Source organism: Vigna angularis, chromosome 5 (genome assembly GCF_016808095.1).
Source record: "Vigna angularis cultivar LongXiaoDou No.4 chromosome 5, ASM1680809v1, whole genome shotgun sequence".
Lineage (NCBI taxonomy): Eukaryota > Viridiplantae > Streptophyta > Magnoliopsida > Fabales > Fabaceae > Vigna > Vigna angularis.
This window is the reverse complement of record NC_068974.1, coordinates 32,473,181-32,500,766: the sequence shown is the minus strand read 5'-3', so window position 1 is coordinate 32,500,766 and position 27,586 is coordinate 32,473,181. Positions and strand designations below refer to the sequence as shown.

The window sequence follows — 27,586 nt, the reverse complement described above, 5'->3', positions numbered from 1 at the left end:
CGATGTGACCAGAGGAGAAACCAACTGGGGAACAAACCCTCACATAGGGATGAAGGCGGCGATGACATGGCCAGCTGACGGTGCTTCCGGTCTCATCGTGGAAGCGAGATGCAGCGTTGGAGGAGATGAGATCCGTGAAGACGGTCGCAGTGTGGAAGTAGAGGCAAAATGGGCCTTAGCGGCGGCGCCGGAGGGACTTTTGTAGCGGCCAACGTTGCCGAAGACGGACTTTCTAATCGGATTTTCGGGGCACGGAACCTGTCAATTTTGTTAATTTTAGGAAATAATTTTTCTGGGTCGATTCTTGAGGGGATCTGTGAATTGGTTAATCTGAGATGATGAAAAGAAGAACTCAGCTTTGCCCCCAACTGAGATGACGAAGAAGTAACGTGGCAGATACTTAAGAAGAAGACGTGGCCTCGCCGTTTGCCAGATCAACTAAAAGTTGACGCCGTCCATTTTTAAGGACTAATACTAATAGTTTCAATACTATGAAGACTAAAAACCATCAAAGTTTCGAGAACTAAAACCAAAATCGTGTGATACTTAAGGGACGAAAAACATATTTAACCCTTAAAAAAATAATAAATAAGTTATTTTAACTCAATAATACTAATCCTTTTGTATGCGTTAAATTGTGTTCTAAATTAGCATACTAACGTGATAAATTATAACCACAAATATTAATCTAAAATACAATTTACCACGTAAACAAAAATTAATATAATTAAATTAAAAGAATTATATTTATATACATAAATACTTTATTATAAATTTAATTTATAAATAATTTTTTTGAAAATGAAAAATATTGATGATAAAAGATGAAAAAACAAATTCAAATGTTAAAATTCACCGATCAATAAAATAATATTACACTAAAATTGCACTAAAGCTAAAAAATTTATTCTAAGAAAAAGTAGAACTAAACAGGCAAAGATATTGTAGGAAACAAATGTTCTACCACAATTAAGCATGTTTTTACATATTAAACATCTCAGATTGTTATAATAAGAAAATAGCAAAATAGCAAAGAAAAATAGAAAAAAGAAAATAGAAAATAGATGTAGTTAGTTAAACATATAAAAAAGTTAATATAATAAGAAAATAGAAAATAGCACACTATAAAAGAAATTAATGAAAAAATATATAATTTTTATTGGAAGTTTTTTCTTTGTTGGTCTCATAAAAAAACGTCCTAGGAGAAAAAAAATTTGAAAACACTGTCATTAGGAAGAACGATGAATGTTATTAATTTACAGTTTTGCCACTCTTACTCCTCCATTCACCAAATCTCTTATGCATTGTTCCTTCTTTGCAAATCCCAAACTTCACTCTGAGAAACCCAACAACCCCATTTGCTATTTCCTTTCAAAAATCGTTTATTTTCTCCAATTTGTGCGTCGTGGCCTCCTCAGCCTCCGTCACGGAGAACGAAACAAAGCCATTTTCCGTTCTCTTGGTGTGCCTAAGCAACATCTGCAGAAGCCCCGTTACGGAAGGAGTCTTCACTGACTTAGTCAACAAAAAGAACCTCAATTTGATGTTCAAAGGTGATTCTGCTGGCAACATCAATTACCACGAGGTGGGTTTGTGTTGTGTTTATAACAAACACCTAATGTCATTTCATCCAAAAGATGATTTTTTGGACGAAAAATTGTGATGGGTTTATCTTTAGTTTAAAAGGAGTGAGCATAGTTTTTACATGGTATCTTAGAATATGAGTAAAGTTTAACTCAATCCCATCAAATTTGTTGGTGAGATGAGTGTTGTTTCACACTTGTGTATTTTCTTTGGCCTTGTTCCGGTAAATGTGTGACTTGGATACACCAACTGTTAGGGATTCAGGTAAGAAATCTAACTCACTCACACTCTTACGCTCACAGAAACAAACACCACACAGAATGGGATGAATAATGGGTGTGTATTCACAAGAAAGAAATAAGAATACATAATAGTCCAGAGCTTAACCTCCTTCACCAGGTGCTATGACCGGTCAACAAATCAACAAATGTCTAACTGCCTAACTGATACAACAAAGAGGTCCTTATATAGGCCTCTTTCCCAAACCCACTTAACTGACTAGCAGTTAAGTCCTCAGTTTTCCCTTTCTTCTCTCATAGACCCTCCATTCTCTAACACCAACTGTGTTTAGTGTGTGGATAATATGTTAGATGACCCTACAACTGATCTTGTCTATGCTTTGATATCATTTTAGCATTTGGGTTTAGCCTCATTCAACCCCACTAAATCATCTAGTAAGGTGATAGTTGTTCCCACAACTCAATGTGGACTTAAGATTTTCTCAATGTGGACTTGAGATTTTCTCAATATGGCCCACCAATCAAAATTCTCACTGCAATAATTCTTATGATGGGGATTATCATATATGTCATGTGTCATGATTGAATTTCTTTCTCTCTCACACATATATTTGAGGACTTTTGGATAAGTAGTATATGCATAATTCTGTTGAGGAACGAAATTTTCATTAATTCAAGATTGCATTTGATAAAGAATGACAGCAAATCGTTAAGCATTTTTCTATAAAATTCAAGAGGAAATTGAGAAGGCTTTGGGGGTGGAAATGACGGGATATAATATGAAGGATGTTGTTGGTTCATTCATTTATAATATATCTTCAATCACTAGTTATCATGGATGATAAGTTGGTTGATTTTTGCAATGAAATTTAAAAAGTTATACCAAGCATCTGCAGTGTAAAGATTTTCATACTACGTGGTATTTAAACTCTATAGATTGTTTAAAAAGGTTTTTAACAGATGGAAAGGAAAACATTCCTTACAGGATGATGCACATAAAAAGGTTAGTGTAAGGTCTTGCTCTTCTTTGGGGCTTTTGTTTGGTATGCTTTTTGGTCTAACCAGGATTGTGATGATGCCGGTAAGTTGATGTGTTCATATTGTAAGAAGCCTGATAAAAGTGAAACGCAAGAGTTTGAGAAGGTAATTATATTCATGTTGGTTATGGTAGTACTTGGTTAGCTTTGTATGTTGGAGTGGAGTGTTAATTCCTAGTGCTACGATAGTTTTGAATGATGGCACTACATGGTTCAATAAACTGTTATATGAATATTGCATGGTGGATCTTGTCTCAAATTTTTGATGATTCAATAAATGCATCTATTTTCAAAGATAACAAACACTAATGAACGAACTTCAGTAGAACTATTTACTCTTGGTTGATGCTTTGCTTATCATCGTCAAATTGGCACTGGCAGGTGTTCAACTTGCTAGAAGATGATTGCGGATCATTACTGGAAACCATTTTGGCAGAAAAGAAAAACATGTATAAGAATCCTAAAAACATGTACAGAAGATTCAATCTTGTGATGAAGTTATAGATCCATTTCATTTATTTCTTTATATTTTTTTTTTATAATAGCTATAGTTTATTTATGTTAGAATTTCTTATAATGGATTTGGAAAAGCACATGTCATAATATCTTCTTGTTTCAGTGGTTCATTGTCCTAAAGGCAACGATTTGTTATATATTGTTGGAAACTTCTTGCCATATTCATATAACAATCTGAGTCATAAACTGTCTTGAACGGGATGATCTCAGTTCTGCGGTTTTTTGTATGCCATTTTCAATTGATTAACCTGTGTGTAACACACTTGCTACTAAGTTGAATTTCTTCCAATTTTTTCAGGCATAATGGCATCCAAGCAACCAAAAAGGAAACGGTTTAAAGAGATGACGAATGAAACTGGTCCAGGGAGATCTTTCTCGCAAAATCCGAGCGCTACTCGCGATCCATCCCCACTTGGCCGTGCGTCCTCCTTGCGGTAAGAGACTAGAGTACTCAAGGAGATTGTCGCTCCCCTCGAAGCCGTTCATCCACCTTCTCCCGAACACATTACACCGGAGACAATTGTCATAGAAGACCCCCCACGGAAACTTCTTCCCGTTCGCTCCCCGGTCTTTGGAGCACGAACTCAGCTTTCTGTCTGAGCCACAGGATAGATTTTAATCTGGCCGAGGACGAGAAGAGTATATTCGAAAACATGTCGGAACAGCAGTTGGTCGACGCCTCTTTGGAAATGGCTTGCCGCGCGGCTGTAGTGAACCGGCACCTAGCCTATGCATCCGACCGAGGGAAATTGAGACTTCAACTGAAGGAGTCAGAAAATAAAATTGCAGCTCTAACACTGAAGTTAGGGGAGGAGACGGCTGCCCACTCCCTAAGTAAGCAAAAACATGTGGAAACTTTGACGGACCTCAGTAGGTCGGGTGAGGAACTTAAAGAAAAAAATGAGGAGCTCTCCAAATCCAACCAGGAACATGTTGCCACCATCCGATCTCTGAAGGAGGATAACCACAAACTGACAGATTACGGTAAGCATCTCGAGACCGCCTTCCTTAACATGAAAAAAGAAAAGGACGCTTTGAATGCTCAAATTCAGGCCCGAGATCTTCAAATAAAAGAGATGGGGAAGGCCATTGTCGAAGAGCACACCCTAGGATTCGAGAAAGCATTAAGGCATATTCCCCTTCTGCTGAATGTGTCGACCGAGGGGGTCGGGTTTGACATAATGAAGGATGTCTATCAGGGGCTGGTGCCCATGCCCATAAAGAATATACCTGATGAACTAGAAATAGATGATCCTGCCGTCCCTACTAAGAACGTACCCGAAGGAGCTACCGCCCCCACCGAAATCACGCCAGGAGAAACTGTTGACCTGGGAGAGAACTCTCAAGAAAAGGCTGGTGCCATGGTGACTGGTGCCATGGTGACTGGAGCACCCCCAAAGGAGGTGGAAGGTAGCAAGGAGGCTTCGCACCCATCTGCTGAAGAGAATGCTAATCCCCCTGTTAATGTAATAGACTAGATATGTTGCTTTCTTCCTGGGATGTTAATCTGAATTTTGTGGGCTCTGTTTGAACTGCTTTTGCTATCACTCTTGATACATGTTTCATTATTTTCTTGTTCTTGCCTCATGCTATGCTGTTGGCCAGCCCTTATCGTTTGAGTCCTTTGTTATAAGTAACACCTTATTACTTTGTTTTGCAATGAGCTAAGTAACCAATGCACAATTTAGTACTTACCTACCTTAAGGTTAACTCAAGTATTTATTTAGTGCATAATTTAGTACTTACCTGATGCAAAGATATCCCCTTGCCTTTTGCGTTTAACCTAGGCTTTGACCGGGGAGCTTCCAAGAGGGATTTATCTCACGGAAGGGGGATTTACCCTCGGCTGTTGTCGCGAGAGGGATTTACCTCTCGAGAGGGAGGTCGGGGACATCCCTATAATCACAAGTTGTTGATTGATGACTATTGGAAATTTAGAAATTAAAATAATGTTATGCTATTTTTTAGGAAAATAAAAGTCATGTTGACTGGTAGGATTTATTTGCTATTTTCTAGACACTAAGAGCACTCATTTGTTAGTGGTTATAGATGCCAACATTTACGTGTATTTACGTTCAGTTATTTGCTTTATAAAAGCAATAACACTCCTCAATAAAATATTAATGTAGTTTTATATTCCTGTGTTCCTCTCTCTCAACTTTTCCTTCAATAAAATAACCTACAAATTGGTATCAAGAGCTACATCATACGGGACCTATGGATGCTGAAACAAGTTTCTCTGAAGTTGCTCCTCCTATCTTTGATGGAGATAACTATGATCTCTGGGCCATAAAAATGTAGAACTTCCTAGAGGCTTTGGAACTTTGGGAAGCGGTGGAGGAGGATTACGATATTGCTCCGCTGCCCGACAACCCCACTATAGCCCAGATGAAAACCTACAAGGAGAAAAAAACCAGGAAAGCAAAGGCAAAGACATGTCTATTTTCTGGTGTTTCAAAACTAATTTTCACCAGGATCATGTCTCACAACACAACAAAAGCAATTTGGGATTACTTGAAGGAAGAATATGCAGGAGATGAGAGAATTAGAAGCATGCAAGTATTGAATTTAATGAGAGAATTTGAACTGCAAAGAATGAAAGAATCAGACACCATCAAAGAGTACTCAAATAGGTTGCTTGGCATTGCCAACAAAGTAAGATTGTTGGGCACTGTTTTTTCTGATTCAAGAATTGTTGAAAAAATTCTTGTATCAATACCAGAAAGATATGAAGCTTCTATAGCTACCTTGGAGAACACAAAGGATCTATCTAAGATCACTTTGGCAGAGGTGTTGCATGCTTTACAGGCCCAAGAGCAAAGAAGACTTATGAGGCAAAAAAGATCTGTGGAGGGTGCTTTTCAAGTCAAACTCCAGAGCAATGGCAACAAACAGAGGAAGAAGCAGAACAATGATACCAGACCTGGAAGATTAAACAAGATCAACAATAAGAGTAATAATACTCAGGTTTTTCCACCTTGTCCTCACTGTAAGAAAACCAATCATCCACAAAAAAGATGCTGGTGGAGACTGGATGTAAAGTGTCATAAGTGTGGGCAGCTAGGGCACATGGAAAAGATTTGCAAATCTCATCAACAACAAGGAGAAGTTAAAGTTGCTGAGGATCAACCACAAGAGGAACAATTGTTTGCTGTTACATGCTTTGCTACCAATAGCTCCACAGAAAGTTGGCTCATAGACAGTGGTTGCACAAATCACATGAGTTATGATCGAGAACTCTTTAAAGAACTTGACAAAACTGCACTTTCTAAAATCAGAGTAGGTAATGGAGCATATATTGCAGTAAAAGGCAAAGGAACAGTGGCAATTGAAGGTCAAACAAGTTTGGAACTGATTTCAGATGTTTTATATGTTCCAGAAATTAACCAAAACCTGTTGAGTGTTCCTCAATTGCTTGAAAAAGGTTATAAGGTGTTGTTTGAAGACAAAAACTGCATGATTAAAGATTCAGCAGGCAAGGAAGTATTTAAAGTTAGAATGAAAGGAAAAAGCTTTGCTTTGGACTTCATGAGTGAAGAACAAGCTGTAGTGCACAAAGAGGTCAGCAGTACAATACTTTGGCATAAAAGATTGGGCCATTTTCACCACAATGCTCTAATATTCATGAAGAAGAATGACATGGTCAGAGGCTTACCTGATATAGAAGAAGTATTTCCTACATGCATTGCTTGTTAATATGGAAAGCAAACAAGACTCCCATTTCCACAAAACAAGACTTAGAGGGATATACAAAATCTACAATTGATACATACAGATGTTGGAGGTCCTATGAGCACACCATCATTGAATGGCAGTAGGTATTATATTATTTTCATTGATGACATGACAAGAATGTGTTGGATATATTTTATGAAGTTTAAATATGAAGTTGCTGGCGTTTTTTGGAAGTTTAAAACTTTGGTGGAAAATCAAAGCAAGTGCAAAATGCAGATGATCAGATCCAACAAAGGAACTGAATATACTTCCAAAAAATTTAACAAGTTTTATGAAGATACAAGTGTAGAACACCAACTTACAGCCCCTTATTCACCTCAGCAAAATGACATTGCAGAAAGGAAAAATCGGACGATTATGGAGATGGCTAGGTGCTTACTTCATGACAAAGAGTTGCCTAAAAAATTCTGGGCAGAGGCTGTAAATACAGCAGTATTTTTACTCAATAGACTGCCAACAAAAGCTTTACAACAAAGAACGCCTTTTAAAGCATGAGATGTGAAATTCTTGGAGTTTGATTGTTGGAGCTGGAAAGACAACAAATTCCTTGAACAATTTGATTGTTTGAACTGGAAAGGCAACAATGAGCTTGGATTGCAGGAGGAGAATGAAGATGTGGATGATGAATCTGTCAGAGGAACAAGATTGCTTTCTGACATCTATCAAAGGTGTAATGTTGCGGTCATGGAACCTAGTGGGTATGAAGAGGCTGCGACTGACAAGAGGTGGATAAATGCTATGGAAGAGGAGCTTAAAATGATTGAAAAAAATCATACGTGGGAGTAGGTGGATAGACCTAGTCATAAAAAGGCCATTGGAGTAAAGTGGGTTTATAGAACCAAGTTCAATCCTGATGGTTCTGTGAACAAATACAAGGCAAGACTTGTTGTCAAGGGATATGCTCAGATGTTTGGGGTGGATTTCTCTGAAACATTTGTCCCAGTTGCCAGGCTAGACACAATAAGGTTGCTGCTAGCACTAGCTGCACAAAAAGGTTGGCTTATACATCAATTGGATGTAAAATCAGCATTTTTGAATGGATATTTGGAAGAAGAAATTTTTGTGGAACAGCCAAAAGGTTTTGCTCTTCAAGGACAAGAAGACAAGGTTTATCTATTGAAAAAAACATTATATGGTTTGAAACAAGCACCAAGGTCTTGGTATAGCAGAATTGATGCACATTTAATGAGCTTAGGCTTTGTGAAAAGTCTAAGTGAGTACACCTTATATATTAAAAAGGTGAATGAAGATATACTTATGATATCTCTGTATGTTGATGACTTATTTGTTACAGGAAATTGTAAGGAGATGATTGACAAGTTTAAAGAAGAAATGGAAAATATCTTTGAAATGACAGACCTTGGAAAGATGACATTTTTTCTTGGTATGCAAGTGCAACAAAAGAAAAATGAAATATTTGTGTGCCAAGAAAAGTATGCAAAGGAAGTCCTTATGAAGTTCAACATGGAAGGGTGTAAGTCAGCTGCAACTTCAATGAACCAAAAAGAAAAGTTTTACAGAGAAGACGATGCTGAAAATGTTGATGAAAAGTTGTTTAGATCCTTAATAGGATGCTTAATGTATTTAACTGCCACGGATATCATGCATTCAGTGAGTTTGTTATCAAGGTACATGCATTGTGCTAGTGAAATTCATTTTCAAGCAGCAAAAAGAATTCTTAGATATGTTAAAGGTACAATTGATTATGGTATATGGTTCAACAAAGTTGAAAGCTTAAGTTTTCATGGATATTCAGATAGTGATTGGGCAGGATGTGTTGATGATATGAGAAGCACTTCTGGTTACTGTTTCTCTCTTGGTTATGGAGTTTTTTCATGGAGTTCCAAAAAGCAAGAAATTATAGACCAATCAATAGCAGAAGCAGAGTATGTTGCTGCTGCAGCTGCTGTCAATCAAACTGTTTGGATAAGAAAGATCATGGCTGATTTACATATGGAACAAGAAGATAGCACAAAGATTTTTGTGGATAATCAAGCTGCAACTTCAATTGCAAATAATCCAGTTTTTCATGGCAAAACAAAGCATTTTAAGATAAAGCTTTTCTTTTTAAGAGAAGTTCAAAGCGAAGGACAAGTGAAACTAGTTTACTGCAAAACAGAAAATCAAGTGACTGATATCCTAACCAAGGCACTTCCAAAATCTAGATTTGAGTTCTTGAGACAAAAGCTTGGAGTTTGCAGTTCCAAAGTCAAGGAGGAGTGTTGATTGATGACTATTGGAAATTTAGAAATTAAAAATAATATGTTATGCTATTTTTTAGGAAAATAAAAGTCATGTTGACTGATAGGATTTATTTGCTATTTTCTAGGCACTAAGAGCACTAATTTGTTAATGGTTATAGATGCGAACATTTACGTGCATTTACGTTCAGTTATTTGCTTTATAAAAGCAATAACACTCCTCAATAAAATATTAATGCAGTTTTATATTCCTGTGTTCCTCTCTCTCAATTTTTCCTTCAATAAAATAACCTATAGGGAAGGCCATTGTCGAAGAGCACACCCTAGGATTCGAGAAAGCATTAAGGCAGATTCCCCTTCTACTGAATGTGTCGACCGAGGGGGTCGGGTTTGACATAATGAAGGATGTCTATCAGGGGCTGGTGCCCATGTCCATAAAGAATATACCTGATGAACTACAAATAGATGATCCTGTCGTCCCTACTAAGAACATACCCGAAGGAGCTACCGCCCCCACCGAAATCACGCTAGGAGAAATTGTTGACCCAGGAGAGAACTCTCAAGAAAAGGCTGGTGCCATGGTGACTGGAGCACCGCCAAAGGAGGTGGAAGGTAGCAAGGAGGCTTCACACCATCTGCTGAAGAGAATGCTAATCCCCTTGTTAATGTAATAGACTAGATATGTTGCTTTCCTCCTCGGATGTTAATGTGAATTTTGTGGGCTCTGTTTGAACTGCTTTTGCTATCACTCTTGATACATGTTTCATTACTTTCTCGTTCTTGCCTCATGCTATGCTGTTGGCCAGCCCTTATCGTTTGAGTCCTTTGTTATAAGTAACACCTTATTACTTTGTTTTGCAATGAGCTAAGTAACCAATGCACAATTTAGTACTTACCTACCTTAAGGTTAACTCAAGTATTTATTTGGTGCATAATTTAGTACTTACCTGATGCAAAGATATCCCCTTGCCTTTTGCGTTTAACCTAGGCTTTGACCGGGGAGCTTCCAAGAGGGATTTATCTCACGGGAGGGGGATTTACCCTCGGCTGTTGTCGCGAGAGGGATTTACCTCTCGAGAGGGAGGTCGGGGACATCCCTATATTCACAAGAAACCAGACAAGGATGCAGTTTCACCATTAACGTCAAAAAGCTTTTACTGCTTTACAGATAAATATTTTGATATAAATTCTGTACTATATGAAATATACCGATCAGAGTTAATGGTCATTCATGCGCAATTATCAGGTATTAATAGGTCAGATTACCTTACGCTCTACAAATATACAGTATTAGTTCTTGATTATTGGGTTTGATTCCCTAAAATTATACTACACTGATAACTAATCAATGGACTTGAATGCCACAAACTCTATAAATAATACAACTGATGTCACGTACCATGATCTTTCTCTATCCTAATAAAATATAGACCTCTTTATGAAACATATCTGACTTAAGTGTCAGAGTGTCTTCTGCACGTCAACAACCCATTGGAGTGGATCGCGTTCTCGGAGAGGATTGAAGATCAAAAGAGAGCAGAGCAAGGAAGGACGACCGACCCTCAGACCAATTCAACCGAAACATTTTTGGCGCCCACCGTGGGGCCGAGCGGCATCCCCATGAAGACATGAAGAACCAGACGCGCTCGGCCTCGACATCGCTACTTCGGATCAACATCACGTTTTGCAATAAGAATAAAAAATTCATAATAATTCCTAAAGGATGGTTCAAGTTGCTTTCAACCTTGCGAGGTTTATCGATTCTTAATTTTGAATTATAAAATATTATGCACAAGATGGTTCAGAGCTGCGTTCAACCTTGTCAGGTTCTACCAACTCTTAATTTTAAATTATAAAATATTATGCACAGATGGTTCAGAGCTGCGTTCAACCTTGTCAGGTTCTACCCACCCTTAATTTTAAATTATAAAATATCCTGCACAGGATAGTTCAAAGCTGCGTTCAACCTTGTCAAGTTCTACCAACTCTTAATTTTAAATTATAAAATATTATGCACAGGATGGTTCAGAACTGCGTTCAACCTTGTCAGGTTCTACCAACCCTTAATTTTAACTTATAAAATATCCTGCACAGGAAGGTACATAGCTGTGTTCAACCTTGTCAGGTTCTACCCACTCTTACTTTTAAATTATAACATATTATGAACAGGATGGTTCAGAGCTGCGTTCAACCTTGTCAGGTTCTACCAACTCTTAATTTTAAATTATAAAATATTATGCACAGGATAATTCAGAGCTGCGGTTCAACCTTGTCAGGTTCTACCAACTCTTAATTTTAAACTATAAAATATTATGCACAGATGGTTCAGAGCTGCGTTCAACCTTGTCAGGTTGTACCAACTCCTAATTCTAAATTATAAAATATTATGCCCAGAATGGTTCAGAGCTGCTTTCAACCTTTCCAGGTTCTACCAACTCTTAATTTTAAATTATAGGTTCTACCAACTCTTATTTTTAAATTATAAAATATCCTGTAGAAGGTACAGAGCTGCGTTTAACCTTGTCAGGTTCTACCCACTCTTAATTTTAAATTATAAAATATTATGCACAGCATGTTTCAAAAGCTGGGGTTCAACCTTGTCAGGTTCTACCAACTCTTAATTTTAAATTATAAATATTATGCACAGGATGGTTCAGAGCTGCGTTCAACATTGTCAGGTTCTACCAACTCCTAATTTTAAATTATAAAATATTATGCACAGGATGGTTCAGAGCTGCGTTCAACCTTGTCAGGTTCTACCAACTCTTAATTTTAAATTATAAAATATTATGCACATCATGGTTCAGAGCTGCGTTCAACTTTGTCAGGTTCTATCAACCCTTAATTTTAAATTATAAAATATCCTGCACAGGAAGGTACAAAGCTGCGTTCAACCTTGTCAGGTTCTACCAACTCTTAAATTATAAAATATTATGCACAGGATGGTTCACATCTGCGTTCAACCTTGTCAGGTTCTACCAACTCTTAATTTTAAATTATAAAATATCCTGCACAGGAAGGTACAACCTTGTCAGGTTCTACCAACTCTTAAATTGTAAAATATTATGCATAGGATGGTTCAGAGCTGCGTTCTACCTTGTCAGGTTCTAACAACTCTTAATTTTAAATTATAAAATATTTCGTGCAGGAAGGTTCAGACCTCAACTTGGTCAGGTTATAATGGCCGCTCGGGGGAAGTTAGAAAAATGACTTCAAAAATCCCCGCTCAACGCAGGAAGTCAGAAAAATACTCCTGTCTCAAACCGCTCGGGGTGAGTCAGAAAAATGACTTCAGAAATCCCCGCTCAACGCAGGAAGTCAAAAAAATGACCCATGTCTCAAGATCACTCAGGGAGAAGTCAAGAAAATGACTTCAGAAATCTTCGCTCATTGCAGGAAGTCAGAAAAATGACTCCTGCCTCACGATCGCTCGGGGGGAAGTCAAAAAAATGGCTTCAGAAATCCCCGCTCAACGCAGGAAGTCAGAAAAATGACTCCTGCCTCAGGACCGCTCGGGGGGAAGTCAGAAAAATGGCTTCAGAAATTCCCGCTCAATGCAGGAAGTCAAAAAAATGACTTCTGCCTCAAGCCGCTCGAGGAGAAGTCAGGAAAATGGCTTCAGAAATCCCCGCTCAACGCAGGAAGTCAGAAAAATGACTCCTGCCTCAAGACCGCTCGGGGGGAAGTCAGAAATCTCCGCTCAACGCAGGAAGTCAGAAAAATGACTCCTGCCTCAAGACCGCTCGGGGGGAAGTCAGAAATCCCCGCTCAACGCAGGAAGTCAGAAAAATGACTCCTGCCTCAAGCCGCTCGGGGGGAAGTCAGAAAAATGACTTCAAAAATCCCCGCTCAACGCAGGAAGTCAGAAAAATGACTTCTGCCTCGAACCGCTCGGGGGAAGTCAGGAAAATGGCTTTAGAAATCCCCGCTCAACGCAGGAAGTCAGAAAAATGACTACTGCCTCAAGCCGCTCGGGGGGAAGTCATGAAAATGGCTTCAGAAATCCCCGCTCAATGTAGGAAGTTCGAAAAAGAACTCTTATCAGTCAACTACTCAACAGGTTCAGTTTTGTCAGGTTCCAATGCCTTTTCATTATAAAAATAAATATTGAAGCGCTTACTTTATTTAAAAACATATTTTTTGGAGTGAAAAAATCTTGCAGAGGAAAAAGTTTCAAAGAGAACTCTTAGCATTTTCTGTTCAGTCTAAGGAACAGATCCAAAGAGAACTCCTACAGTTCGCCGCTCGGTACATAGAGCAAATGAAGACTTAAAACATCGAAGATAGACTCCCTAAATACAACATGAGCGACCTCTTTTAAAGCTCATAATAATCCCTACGTACCTCTTTTAATAAAGAGCTTGCTCGGACTTGGGGGGCTTATGTACTATATGAAATATAGCGATCGGAGTTAATGGTCATTCATGCGCAATTATCAGGTATTAATAGGTCAGATTACCTTACGCTCTACAAATATACAGTATTAATTATTGATTATTGGGTTTGATTCCCTAAAATTATACTGCAGTGATAACTAATCACTGGACTTGACTGCCACAAACTCTATAAATAATACAACTGATGTCAGGTACCATGGTCTTTTTCTATCCTAATAAAATATAGACCTCTTTATGAAACATATCTGACTTGAGCGTCAGAGTGTCTTCTGCAGGTCAACAACCCATTAGAGTGGATCGTGTTCTCGGAGAGGATTGAAGATCAAAAGAGAGCAAAGCAAGGAAGGACGACCGACCATCGGACCAATTCAACCGAAACAAATTCATTTTATTACTTCTAAACTGTTTCAGTATTTGGGGTCCGAGTTATATCCTTTCATAATTTCCAAAGTCTTGTACTTTGAGGTTCACTTAATCCAATCCGAGCGGGGGTGGGTACCTGTTAAGATACTCTGACGTTCAAATTAGTTCTCAATTACTGTTCGGTTAACACAATTCAGTCTTAAATGCATAATAAATATGTCCCCCTAAAGATTTTCATACCACCAAGCATCTCCAGTGTAAAGATTTTCATACTACCATGGTCTTTAAACTCTAGATTGTTTAAAAAGGTTTTTATCAGATGGAAAGGAAAGCATTCCTTACATAATGATGCACATAAAAAGGTTGTTGTAAGATCTTGCTCTTCTTTGGAGCTTTTGTTTGGTATGCTTTTTTGTCTAACCAGGATTGTGATGATGCCGGTAAGTTGATGTGCTCATATTGTAAGAAGCTTGATGGAAGTGAAGCGCAAGAGTTTGAGAAGGTAATTATATTCATGTTGGTTATGGTAGTACTTGGTTAGCTTTGTATGTTGGAGTGGAGTGTTAATTCCTAGTGCTACGATAGTTTTGAATGATGGTACTACATGGTTCAATAAACTGTTATATGAATATTGCATGGTGGATCTTGTCTCAAATTTTTGATGATTCAATAAATGCATCTATTTTCAAAGATAACAAACACTAATGAACGAACTTCAGTAGAACTATTTACTCTTGGTTGATGCTTTGCTTATCATCGTCAAGTTGGCACTGGCAGGTGTTCAACTTGTTAGAAGATGATTGCGGATCAACTGAAAACCATTTTGGCAGAAAAGAAAAACATGTATAAGAATCCTAAAAACATGTACAGAAGATTCAATCTTGTGATGAAGTTATAGATCCATTTCATTTATTTCTTTATATTTTTTTTATAATAAGTATAGTTTATCTATGTTAGAATTTCTTATAATGGATTTGGTGTGGTCCCTATGCTTTTTGTATTCTCTTATTTTTATTTTTAATAATATTTTTTATGTGATGACAAATGGTAGATGGACTCTAAGGTATTATCATAGTTGAGATGTGAAAGTTTATAGTGATACCTAACAAGAGCTTATTTGAAACGTTATAAATCCATTGATTGTTGGAAAAGCACATGTCATAATATCTTCTTGTTTCAGTGGTTCACTGTCCTAAAGGCAACTATTTGTTATATATTGTTGGAAACTTGTTGCCATATTCATATAACAATCTGAGTCATAAGTTCGATTCTCTTTGTTTTTCTTCTGGTAGTCACCTTCAATGCCGAAATTCAGCAGAATATAGCAGAGGTATGTAATGATATTGGTGGCTATTATGTTGAGGTACATGTTCTTGAATTCTTGCATGGGTGAGGACTGATTTGTGGCATGTTTGGTTCTGTGTTTACTGGTGTGCTTTGCACGTCTTTTCAGAAGCTATACTTTTGAGGCAAACACAGGTTAGTTGTGTAGGCCTTTCAAATGATGAATATTGTTATTAGCTGTTAGATGCAACCACTGAATGGAACCTAAAATTCAGATTCATTTAACTTGGTTGTTTAGTGGCATGTTATGTTACACATCTTTTCAGAAGCTATGGATCAAAACTTGTACATTTTTCACATACTGAACGTGATTTTATACGTTTAAGAAGAGTGTCCAAACAAATATTAGTTGTGTAAGCCTTTCAAATGAGTCACATTATTAGTTGTAACATGCTACAACATTCAACCCAAAAGTTCAGATTCATTTAACTTGGTTTGTCAAGGTTTACCTACTACCATTGATTGGGAGTAATGAGGTGGTGAATGCATTTAAAAGTTCAATTGAATATCATGCAGTAGGCACCAAGTTGATTTACTTTGAAGAAAATTGCAAAAATGCATTTTCAAAAATTGTCAAGGCTGTCTGCTTCGGAGGAGGGAAGATTTTATTGGTGGGTGATATTGATTAGATGTTTTGGTTGGTGTAGAGGATAAGAGTTTCCAGGAAACATTTTCAATATTCTCATTTCTTTATTACAAGAGTTTATTTAAAATTAAAATTTGTTCATTTTTTAATACTTATTCATAATGTATTTTATATTATTTATTCTGTTAATTAAGTTATACATCTCTCATAATTTATATATCTTTAATTAATTTTTTTTAATTTATTTATTTATTTGATAGTAAAAAAAATTATATTTTTTAATTGATTTTTCGTCATTAATTTTCTTTTAATTAAGTGATGTAACATTACCTTATTGTTTGTGTTCTCGTTTTCACATATTAAAATACGAAATATTTTGTTCTTGTTATTGGAGGGGAAAGACTAAATAAGCGAAAATTAGACTCTCCCCCATTTTTGTGTTCTTCCCAATAAATTGAGTCAAATATCACAGCCCCTTTCTTCCCTTCCGTTTCTTGTTGAAGATACGATCAGTTCTGTAATTAGACAAGTGCAACAATAGTGCCAACATTGTTCATGAAATGCCACCTTGTTTGAAAAAAGTACAAATAAATAATGCCATTCAGCTCGTATCAGAGTTGCTCTCATTCTATTATCATTCCACACACAAAAAAAGACATCCCGTAATACCAAGAAAGAAATCAAGAATAAGCAAACTTTCGAGCAAATATATGAAACTTTGAAACTAAAAATTCCATTAAATATACAAGGAAGAGGGTGTACAAGGAAGATTATGTTAAAAAGAGAGATTCTGGCATTCTTCATAAAACTAAAAATAAGATAAAAAGAAAATAGTCATTATATCATGACTGCACCCCTTGACTCTGAAATGTGACTGCAGTGAATCAAGGTCCAGCTAATTTCATGAAACATCCATTTGATCATTGTCATTGTCAGCTTCATAATATTCATCATCGCGCTGGATGTGCTTGTCTTGAGTGTGCTCTGAAAAGAGAATTGTCATATCCATAAACCAAGATTTGGCACAGGTAAAGAGAGGAAGGGAAATGCCGCTTTTTTACTTAATCACACTTTTAAAGTCTAAATTCAATTTTAATAATTACGGATATTTAGTCATTATGATTTTTTAATTAAGTTATTTGTCCCAAAAGTTTATCCACACTGATTAATATAATAAATAAATAAATAACAATGGAATTTTGACGCATAATAAAAAAGTGATATGTGACAATATATACAAGTTGTATACAAAATCAAATTACTCCTAGAGTAATTTTAGAGTTACTATTACGGTATAAGGTAGGGGTAATAATAAGGTTTGGAAAGGATATGAGAAAGAGAAGGAAGGTAGGAGGGAAATGAGACCGAACGGTATTGACCGTAAAGGCCAAACAGTAGCCGAACGGTATTGACCGTAAAGGTCGAACGGTAGCCGAACAGTGGAAGGCGTGGAGAAGTCTAGCGAAACAGTGGAAGGTGGTGAAGAACTGGAGCCGAATGGTAAGAGGCAAGTGGAAGCAAGCCAAACAGAGGAAGGCGAGGAGCGACCAGGCCGAACAGAGGAAGGCGAGGAGCAACCAGGCCGAACGGTGGAAGGCGAGGAGCGACCAGATCGAATGGTGGAAGGCAGATAACAAGCAGGCCGAATGGTGGAAGGCAGGGAACGAGCAGGCCGAACGATAGACAAAGGAGAGTGACCAAGCCAAACGGTAGGAAGCAGTGAATAACCTAAGCCGATCGGTTGAAGAGTGACTATCCTAACTGGGACAACAGTTAGGATAGGCGGAAAATATTTAGAAATAATTATAATAAATAAGAATATATCTTAGGGAAATATTTTATTTAGCACAATATTCAGATTTTATTCTAGGGAAAGATTTTATTCTAGGGAAATATTTTATTTAGAACAATATTCATATTTTATTCTAGGAAAATAATTTATTTAGGAAATAATTAGTATAAATAAAGGGAGAGTATAAGATTAAAGGTATGCTTTTGATTATTGAGTTTTGTGACAGACATTATTATCTTGTGAGGGAGGTTATGCTCCCAAATAATTGATGGAGGTTATGCTCCCAACTATTGTTTACTTTTGTTTATTAAGCTATTACCATCAATAAAAGAGATTCATTCGTTCAAGTCCATTTTTTCATTATTCTTTTGCTTGTTGTGAGTGTGTGAGAGGGTGATTTCGTTACGTCTCCTACTCAGGTACGTAACAATTGGTCCGACCTGCCGGATCGTTAGAAAGGAGAAAAGGACGTGAGGAAGTTATCTGTCGGATTGAAGGAGAGGAGTGTGTGGCCAGCCGGAGTAACAGAGAGGAATGAGAGACATCATAGAGGGAAGGATGAATGCAGTTGAAGGGAAACTGGAGAGCATGGGGCAGAGACTGGAGAGCATGGAGTTGTCCATAAGGAGGTTGAAGGCAGAGTTGGGTGGAATACACCATGAAGCACAACCCAGCTGGAAGAAATGGGTAGTTACCCATTTTTGACAGGGTTGATCCATTGAATTGGATCAATAAAGCTGATAAATTTTTTGAACTACAAGGGGTGTCGGAGGAAGAGAAGGTGTGCCTAACCTACATCAGTATGGAGGAAAAGGTCAGATACTGGTTCAAATTTTGGAAGGGGAAAGCCAAGACTTATTCTTGGGAAGGTTTAAAGGAGGCGATGGTGATCCGATTCGGGGTTAGTCTTCAAAAGACTCGCGGCCAGTAAGCAGTTAGGGACCGCGCAAACTCCAAATGGGAAAGGACGTCTGGAATCGAACGCAAAAGAACTGCCAAAACCGAATGGTAGCAGACTGCTAGATCCGAACGTAAGAGAATGGGCGGAACCTAAAGAGGGAGGACTTATCGAGCTGAACGGGAAGGGACTACTGAAACCGAACGGTAGCAGACTGCTGGATCCGACCGTGAGAGAACGGGCGGAACCTAAAGAGAAAGGACTTACCAAGCCGAATGGGAAGGGACTGCTGGAACCGAACAGTAGCAGACTGACGGATTCGAACGTGAAAGGACGGCCATAATCGAACGTGAGAAAACTGCCGGAATCAAACGGGCTAGTACTGGAAGGAAGAATGGAGGCTTTGGAAGGAAGGACAGATGGAAGAATCAATACCCTGGACTGAACAATGGATTCTGTAAGAAGGTGGGTCAGCGAAAAGAACAGGGGGTTTGTAGTTTTTGATACACCAGCCAAAGGGAGAGAGCGACGTGAAGTATTAAAAGACATCAAAGACCTATTCCTCAGGGCTTATGATTCTGGAAAAGTGGTGACCAGAATGTTGGATGAAGAATGGAAGACATTGGAGGGGGTTTTACCACTACCCAAACCTTCAGACCTCAATTGGAGGGCAACAGCCAGTGAGTACCCTTCATATGGTAACACGATGATGAAGAGAAGTCAGAAGATCAAGTTTCACAATACGATGGAAGGTGGTGAAGACCTGGAGCCGAACGGTAGGAGGCAAGTGGAAGCAAGCCGAACGGAGGAAGGCAAGGAGCGACCAGGCCGAACGGTGGAAGGCAGATAGCGAGCAGGCCGAATGGTGGAAGGCAGGGAGCGAGTAGGCCGAACGGTGGACAAGGGAGAGTGACCAGACCGAACGGTGGGAAGCAGTGAATGACCTGAGCCGATCGGTTGAAGAGTGACTATCCTAACTGGGACAATAGTTAGGATAGGCGCAAAATATTTAGAAATAATTATAGTAAATAAGAATATATCTTAGGGAAATATTTTATTTAGAACAATATTCATATTTTATTCTAGGGAAATATTTTATTTAAGAAATAATTAGTATAAATAAAAGGAGAGTCTAGGATTAAAGGTATGTTTTTAATTATTGAGTTTTGTGACAGACATTATTGTCTTGTGAGGGAGGTTATGCTCTCAAATAATTAATGGAGGTTATGCTCCCAATTATTGTTTACTTTTGTTTATTCAGCTATTACTATCAATAAAAGAGATTCATTCGTTCAAGTTCATTCTTTCATTATTCTTTTGCTTGTTGTGAGTGTGTGAGAGGGTGATTTCGTTACGTCTCTTTTTCAGGTACGTAACAGTTACTCTCCATTTTAACCCTCCTCTTTAATTTTATTTCAATCTAACTGATAAAATTAGTTGCTTGCAGAAAATAAAGGATTGAGATGGACAGTATCTCCTCTGCTACTCTCTCAAAATTTTTACACATTTTTCTTGGTTAATTTATATAAACCAGTGATATGTTGCATCTCTATTATTGAAGGGAAAAATTGTGGTTTACGACTTATTTGAACAATTAGAGAAATATAAAGACTAGATATGAGCAATCCAAATTAGACATTCCAAAATCACAGATCAATATAGAGATCAGAAATGCAATTAATAATTATTTTCTTTTTCCTTACGATCAATACGCTCATCAGGGTTCTGCTCATCTTCATCGAAATCTGGAATGTAGAAGTCAGGAGGGACCTGTGATCCACAAAACATTAGTTGATGCATTACTAAAAGTAGTTGGATCCGACATCATCAAATGAGTTTGAACCCAAGTCCAAAACAATTCAACAAAGAATGGAGAGCGACAAGAAACATTTTGAAGAATTAATTATTAGCGAGATTCCAAGTTTACTAACAAGGATAGCCTAAATAATAGATTTCAATAGTCCCAATGCCCAACTTCAATGGCTACCATCCTTCAGTTTAACAATTTTACAGAATCAGTTGATAAATAGTTCCTGAAATTCCACCCAACTTTAGAAACCTTCACTCTCCACAATCTACCAACGATTCTCGTCTTAATTTAGAAGCATCATAGGAAGGAATATTTTTCACTTAAAATGCTTAAAGGTCCAAGAATTGATTAGTAACCATTGGCAACAGATTATTAATACAAGAAAGTTAAAGAGCTTCTAACACAACACCTCTAAAAACAAAACATTCACAAGAAACAATTTTATGATAAAGTAATTGAGTCTGCTCACAAGATGGGGTCCTCCTATTTCAAGGATGAACTCACACTCACCTCCTGCATTTGAACACTTGGAGCATGTTGGATGCAACGAAGATTTTCCAAGACTTGCATTTTAATAGTGCTAAGATATGATTTACTATTTAGGTTTTCCTGATCAATTTAAAGGAAAGATTAGTACAAGCAATATTGTAAAGAGGAAAGATACCACTAGATGCAAATTAAACATTCTAATGAGTATTTTTTAATCCTATCCAATGAAATCAGAGACATTAAATGTCAAAAAGAAATCCAAATCATCAAACAAATTAAACTCAATAGAAGAGAAACCCCAACAAATAAATACATACTATCTGCCCATTTGGAATCTTCAAAGAGAATTCTGGTGCAAAATATTTAATATAATCATTTTCCGGAATCTCTGCAAGTCAGAACAAAGCAAGTAAGAAACATTTCCAATCTGAAAACAATAGGACAGAATTTAAATCTGGAATGCGGAATCGACTATATTGGACAACACATGTATGGTATTGTTTAGGGACTCGTAGGGTTAAGGAGGATTATACTGTCTACCAGGACATAAACCTAAAAAGCACAAACTTATAACTAAGATAGAAAGCATTTTGGGGATAAATTACTCTCCGGGCAAATGTTGCAAAACAAATATAATGCAACAGTTACTAAATGTAAAGCAAACTCTACTATGCTCCTGAGGGAAAATCGGTATTGCGTATTTTTTTCACCCATTCCAAGTGTTGTGTGCAATTACCGAAATCCTATGCTCATAGAAATTATGAGAAAGGAGCAGAGCAGGGGTTTTGGTCATAACAATAAACAACCTTGCCTATGAGACAAAGAGGGTAGAAAGGAAGGGGAAACCATTTGAAGTAACAAAGATAATAAAAGGGTGGGAAGCGCAACATAGAGGAGATTCAGTATTCGGTGAATTTGAGGGGTGGCTTTACTCAGTTAAGTTTACAGAGCCTCAAAGGTCTGTAGTGTTTAAATAACCATCACTTGACAATTCACATGACAATAGTGTTTTAGTTTCACTTTGAAGCATGAACAAAATAAATATCCAATCCCATTAACAAAAGAAAATAAAATCTTGGTATAAAATTTCATAATTCAAGACTTGAAAAGAGGCTGACTAATACCATTAGGAAGCTCTGTATCCAGAAGAACTCCTGTTTCAACAGTCCAACATCGAGCAACATTTTCTTTTGTGTATCCTCCACCTCCAGTGACCTGTGACAAGTCCATTTTAGTAAAATCATCCATTGTGCATGTGAGTGGAAGGCAAACATAAACTAATATAAACTCACCAGCAATGGCAAATTGAATCTTTTTACAAAGCTAACACATTCGGAGTGACCTATTAAAGAAACATCGAAAAATTAAATTTTCTAATCAAGCTAAACCATCCACTAAGCAATAGAGACCAATATTTGAGAAGACAGACTGAGAACATAATCAAGCTTTATCCCTAACATTGAATGGTGATATTTTCATCAGAAAGGAAATTTACAGGGAGATAAGCACCATCAATAGAGAGATTGAAGCAACCCAAGCGATCTCCAGCAAGCGAATCTGCTCCACACTGGAGAACTATTGCACCAGGTTGATATGTTTCAACTACTTTGGAAATAATCTATGGCACAAGTATTTAAAAAAGTTCAGACAAATTACCACCAAGCAGAAATAATGAAATTAGTATTGAAATGAGAAGCTTTATAATTTAGGTTGAAGTTTGGCAAAAAAAGAAAAGGAAAAAAAAATTGAACTTACAGTCTTGAAAAGTCGTGTGAAGCTAAGGTCATCTATTCCATCCTTCAGTGGGACATTTATCGCATAAAACTTTCCTTCTCTTTCTCCTATTTCCTTTAATATGGTAAAATCAGTTCAAATCATTCCAATCTATAGAGTATTTAAAAAGCTTTTCAGAAAGCATAGAGCATTCCATTCAGCAGATTACAACATGGGCAACAGTGAAATCCAGATTTAGAATATTAATATTAATGTAATAATAAGGTTGTGATAGTCTGATAGAATAGACTGATTGGCACAACCAAAGATACAAACAGAATAAAGAAAATCACCTTAGCATCACCAGTACCCGGGAAGAACAGGTCTCCATACTTATGAAAACTGACAGTCATCACCCTGTAATGAGAAAGTTTACCATTTAAAAAGGTAGAGAAGTCACAAGTATGGCTAAACTCCCTATATTCTCAATCATTAATAGCTTCACCTCATAAGCCAAACATGATATTAAACACCAACTGACCTATCAGTGAAGTAGAAGGCTTCTTCTACGCCATCACCATGGTGCACATCTATATCAATATACAAAACACGGGCATGATATTTAAGAAGCTCCAAGATTCCTAAAACCAAGTCATTGATGTAACAAAACCCAGATGCCTCGCATTTCTTTGCATGGTGAAGTCCACCAGCCCAGTTTATAGCGATATCACAAAGTTGGTTGTTCAATCGACGAGCAGCATCTGCAGGCACATGAGTCAATCAGCATACATATGACAAACTAGGCATAACAAAAATTCAGAGAAGCACTATTATAAACATATCATACCTATAGTTCCGCCAGCATAAATCTGACAAAATTCAAACAAGTTGTCAAATACAGGGCAGTCTTCTCCAAGATTATCTGACACATGATTAAAAAAATAAGAGAAACCTGATATTAGTCGGAAGCTAGACGATAAGTTAATAATATATAAGAAAAATAATTATATAACCATTGTGGTTGGAAAACATTAATTTCAAAAGTCAAATATCAATAATTTATAGAAGGGACTAGGGAGGAAACCACATATTTGATCAAAAGTAACAGGAATTATAGGTAAAACATTTACTATATTCTTCAGTACTTTCAAAATCCCTCCCTTTCCCCCTATACTTATCTGCCATGAACATTAGGGTTAGATAATGTTAATCCAAAACATTTATGGAACTATCCTCCTCTGCCCCCTCCCCCTCCTCAGGCAAATGTTTTTGGACATGGAACCCTAATTTAGTGACAGCTGCATCTAGGACAAAACACGTTCAGTATTTGGGTTTCATCGTAACTCTCTCAAAATTACATCTGAATGCATTTAAAACTGAATAGCATACATTTCGTCAGTTCATTTAAGAACAAGTGTTGAGTGTCAGGCGTAATCCTGTGCAAAAACTCAACATAATCAGCCGAGTGAAACTGGGCAAGCTCAACAGGATAAGCCTTATGTGGACGCTGGATCATACATAAAATAGAAACCATCAGAACAAAATTATGCAATCAACAACTTAGCAACAAAAAAAAACATAAATAAAATGCAGAACAGCCTATATATGTAACTAACATAAATCTCCATTTTCTTATGAAGGTCATATGAGAGAACAAGATGATGAGTCATGCAAAGCCGGTGTGGCTTCATTGGATGCTTTGCACCAAAGTAAACACTACCAACATCGCCTGCAATATGTAACATTGAAATACATGAGTAGATAAAAAACATGCAAAGAAACAAAACCTAGCAGATAACGTAAATATTAATCCGGCTGTCATGACTGTTAAGGACCCAAAAATAAACAGACAGTAAATGGAAATAAGCAAAGCTTTTCTAAGTTCTCAATGAACTAAATATTGCACTTTCATTAAATAATTTCACTTTTCAATTTATACTTTCCTAAAAAATGTGGTAAAGGAACTTCTTGACATGAGCCAAGGTTTTAAATTGAGGTTGCAGCTACCTTCAATTCGTCATATTGCAAATAAACGCGGCTGGTGTCCTCATTTGTGAAAACCACAAAAACCTTGATGTTGCAGCCACAATTGCAAATGTGCACCAAAATTTAAAACCTAGAACCCGAAAACTAATTGGTATTCAAGATCGAACAGCTCCTCACAGAACTCGACTGTCATTGCACGTGCTGATTTTCTTACTGAACAGCATGAGTAATAATAAAAAAAAAATGTAAAACTAAACTCCATAGTGACCGCCAAATAGAGTTTTTTATAGTGCAACTATCCAAAATCCTCTACATTGAATCTTTCAGAAAAAATACCGAGCAAAGCATGGAGCAGAATCAGAAACCTAAAACAGTTCTAAAGACAGATTCATATCCTTATTGTACAGGCGACTTCTTTGGAATTTAAGGTGAGTTGAAACTTCCACGTTGATAAAATCAAGTAAAATGAATAATATATAAGTAGAAAGAACTATAATCCCATATTCTTGATTTTAGGTTGAAAATAGTTCCTATACTTTTTATATAGTATTGCTCACAACTCGTTGTTACCGGTTAACGAATCTTCGGTATCTCGCCATGAAAAACCTCACATGGCTAGGGTTTCGATATTCAAGAACGAACTGAGCTAGGAATTTGAAAATCGCGTGATACGAAGAGCGTTGACGAACATCACGAGTTCAATTTCGTGAAAGAAGAATCGGACAAGAAAACAAAGAAACGAAGGAACGCAATTAGAAGAATATGAGGAAAAAACGTACCGTCATAGAAGTAAGCGATTCTGTCCTTGGAGCGCATGTTTTGTAGAGAGCGTTGAAGAGTAGTGGCGGGAATTGATGAAAGAGAATATGGCTACCATGGCAGTGTCAATGGCATTAGCTTTCCCTGTTGTGACATTTCGCCTCTTCTTTTCGGTATCTCTTCTCTCTGTCACTGAATGACCGTGTTTTTGTCTGGTTTTTTATTCTCAGATAAATAATTTAACCTTTGCTTTTAGTTTACCTTTAATAACTTGTTTTTTACAACTCCTGTTTTTTTAGTTAGATATATTTTTTCTTAAACTATTATAAAAAGTGTATTTTGTTTTTAAATTATTTTTTTTTGTCGAAAAAGATATTTTATGAGTTTTATAAAATTCTGAGACTGAATATTTTATAATTTAGTTTAAAATGAAATATAGTTTTTTTATAATATTTAGAGACGAAAAATAGTTCTTGTTTTTATAATTAATATTTTGGCAAACTTTAACATGAATATGATTAAGAAACATAAATTTTAATTCTTATTGTGTTATAAAAATATTTTTAACTGATTGTATATAAGAATAATTTAATCATACTTTTATTTAAATGTTTTAGCGAAATTTCTAATTTTTAAATAGTAAAAATATAATTTTTATGGTGACAGAGTGTGTGAATATAAAAATCAAATGATAAACTAAAAATATTAACGTAGGTGTTTGAAGTTATCAAGCTTCAAATGAAGGTAAATCGATTTATCATCTTGAGAAAAAAAACTTATCCCTTGAATAATGGTGTAACATGATAACGATAATGTAAGAATTAACTCAGTATCCTTGAAATATTATAGATTAATAAAAATATTATAGATTAATAGAAGTAGAGATGGGGATCGGTCCGGCGCGGATAATACGTACATATATTATAAATTTTAAAAATAAAATCTAACATAGATTACAAAAAATATAAGATAAAATATAAATCTAATTAAATATAAATTAAAATTTAATTTTAAATAAATAAATTATAAATTAAATTTAAGCTAATAAAATATAATTTTAATCTTAATTTTTTTGTGAAAAATGGTATTCGTAAATATGAATACGATGATAGACACCAAACGTTTTAATAAAAAATATTAAAATATTTATTATGCGTGATAAATAGATAGTCATGGTATTTACTATTGAGTGTAGATTTTATTCCCGTATATCCACATATACAAGTAAGTTCGTTATTCCTATATGAAATAAACGGTGACAAATAAAGAAGATTTAAAAAAAATTGTCCACAATCAAATATTGTTTCTACGGACATTTTATGTCAATTTGCATTCGATCTTGTTGAAATTATCCTCTTGATCATGGATCACCTTTGAACACCTTGCCCATGACGAACCTTGTGACCTCACATTATTGGTTAAAGGTCCTCGTTAACTTTTTGTAACTCTTCTGGTGACTTGATTGTTGTTAGGTACAAACAAAGTTTCATATCGGATAAAATAAGAGACGGAATTGGGTTTATATACACATAAGATACCTTCATTAGGGAGAGACATTTTGAAGTGGTACCAAAAGCAAATCTGTGAGGGCTTAGCCCAAAGCGAACAATATCTTACCAGTGTGGAGATCTATGTGTGTGTTGTCCCTCTCTACAAATGGTATCAGAGCCCATCCGCTGTAGGGGAGGTGGAGAACCGTAGTCCTTTGTTTGAGGGGAGGATTTGGAGTGGTACCAAAAGCAAATCCGTGAGGGCTTAGCCCAAGTGTTGTGACCATGGATCATGAAAGAGGGCAAGGAGATGCTCAGTGTTGACCATGGTGTACCCGAGAATAAGAAAAAGACTTCTGTTGTAGGGAAGGTGGAGAACCATAGTCCTTTGTTTGAGGGGAGGATTTGGAGTGGTACCAAAAGCAAATCCGTGAGGGCTTGGCCCAAGTGTTGTGGCCATGGATCATGAAAGAGGGCAAGGACATGCCAGTGTTGACCATGGTGTACTCGAGGATAAGAAAAAGACTTCCGCTGTAGTGGAGGTGGAGAACCATAGTCCTTTGTTTGAGGGGAGGATTTGGAGTGGTACCAAAAGCAAATTCGTGAGGGCTTGGCCCAAGTGTTGTGACCATGGATCGTGAAAGAGG

At 36.8% G+C, this 27,586-nt stretch overlaps 2 protein-coding genes across 5 annotated transcripts; one reads left to right on the top strand and one right to left on the bottom strand.

Moving 5' to 3' along the window:
- The first annotated feature begins 1,246 nt into the window (after positions 1-1,246).
- LOC108339004 (uncharacterized) lies at positions 1,247-5,041 on the top strand. Of its 3 annotated transcripts, none has more exons than XM_052878395.1 (3): positions 1,247-1,585; positions 3,242-3,309; positions 3,675-5,041. In XM_052878395.1, the coding sequence occupies exon 3, from the start codon at positions 4,030-4,032 to the stop codon at positions 4,852-4,854; it is 825 nt and encodes a 274-aa protein (XP_052734355.1). In that variant the 5' UTR covers positions 1,247-1,585; positions 3,242-3,309; positions 3,675-4,029; the 3' UTR covers positions 4,855-5,041. The 3 variants fall into 3 exon arrangements, with proteins under 3 accessions (XP_052734355.1, XP_017431614.1, XP_017431613.1); XM_017576125.2 differs by having other exon boundaries at positions 3,242-3,330; XM_017576124.2 differs by lacking the exon at positions 3,242-3,309.
- Positions 5,042-16,713: 11,672 nt separating this feature from the next.
- LOC108340470 (histone deacetylase 9) lies at positions 16,714-25,665 on the bottom strand. Of its 2 annotated transcripts, XM_017577878.2 has the most exons (14): positions 25,470-25,665; positions 24,321-24,433; positions 24,094-24,211; positions 23,552-23,626; positions 23,246-23,465; positions 23,058-23,121; positions 22,747-22,839; positions 22,501-22,609; positions 22,284-22,333; positions 22,116-22,206; positions 21,309-21,379; positions 21,013-21,111; positions 20,396-20,462; positions 16,714-16,986 (listed from the first exon to the last, which is right to left on the bottom strand). In XM_017577878.2, exons 1-14 carry the CDS (start codon positions 25,504-25,506, stop codon positions 16,904-16,906), a joined length of 1,290 nt encoding a protein of 429 aa, XP_017433367.1. In that variant the 5' UTR covers positions 25,507-25,665; the 3' UTR covers positions 16,714-16,903. The 2 variants fall into 2 exon arrangements, with proteins under 2 accessions (XP_017433367.1, XP_017433368.1); XM_017577879.2 differs by lacking the exon at positions 21,013-21,111.
- Between the last annotated feature and the right edge of the window lie 1,921 nt (positions 25,666-27,586).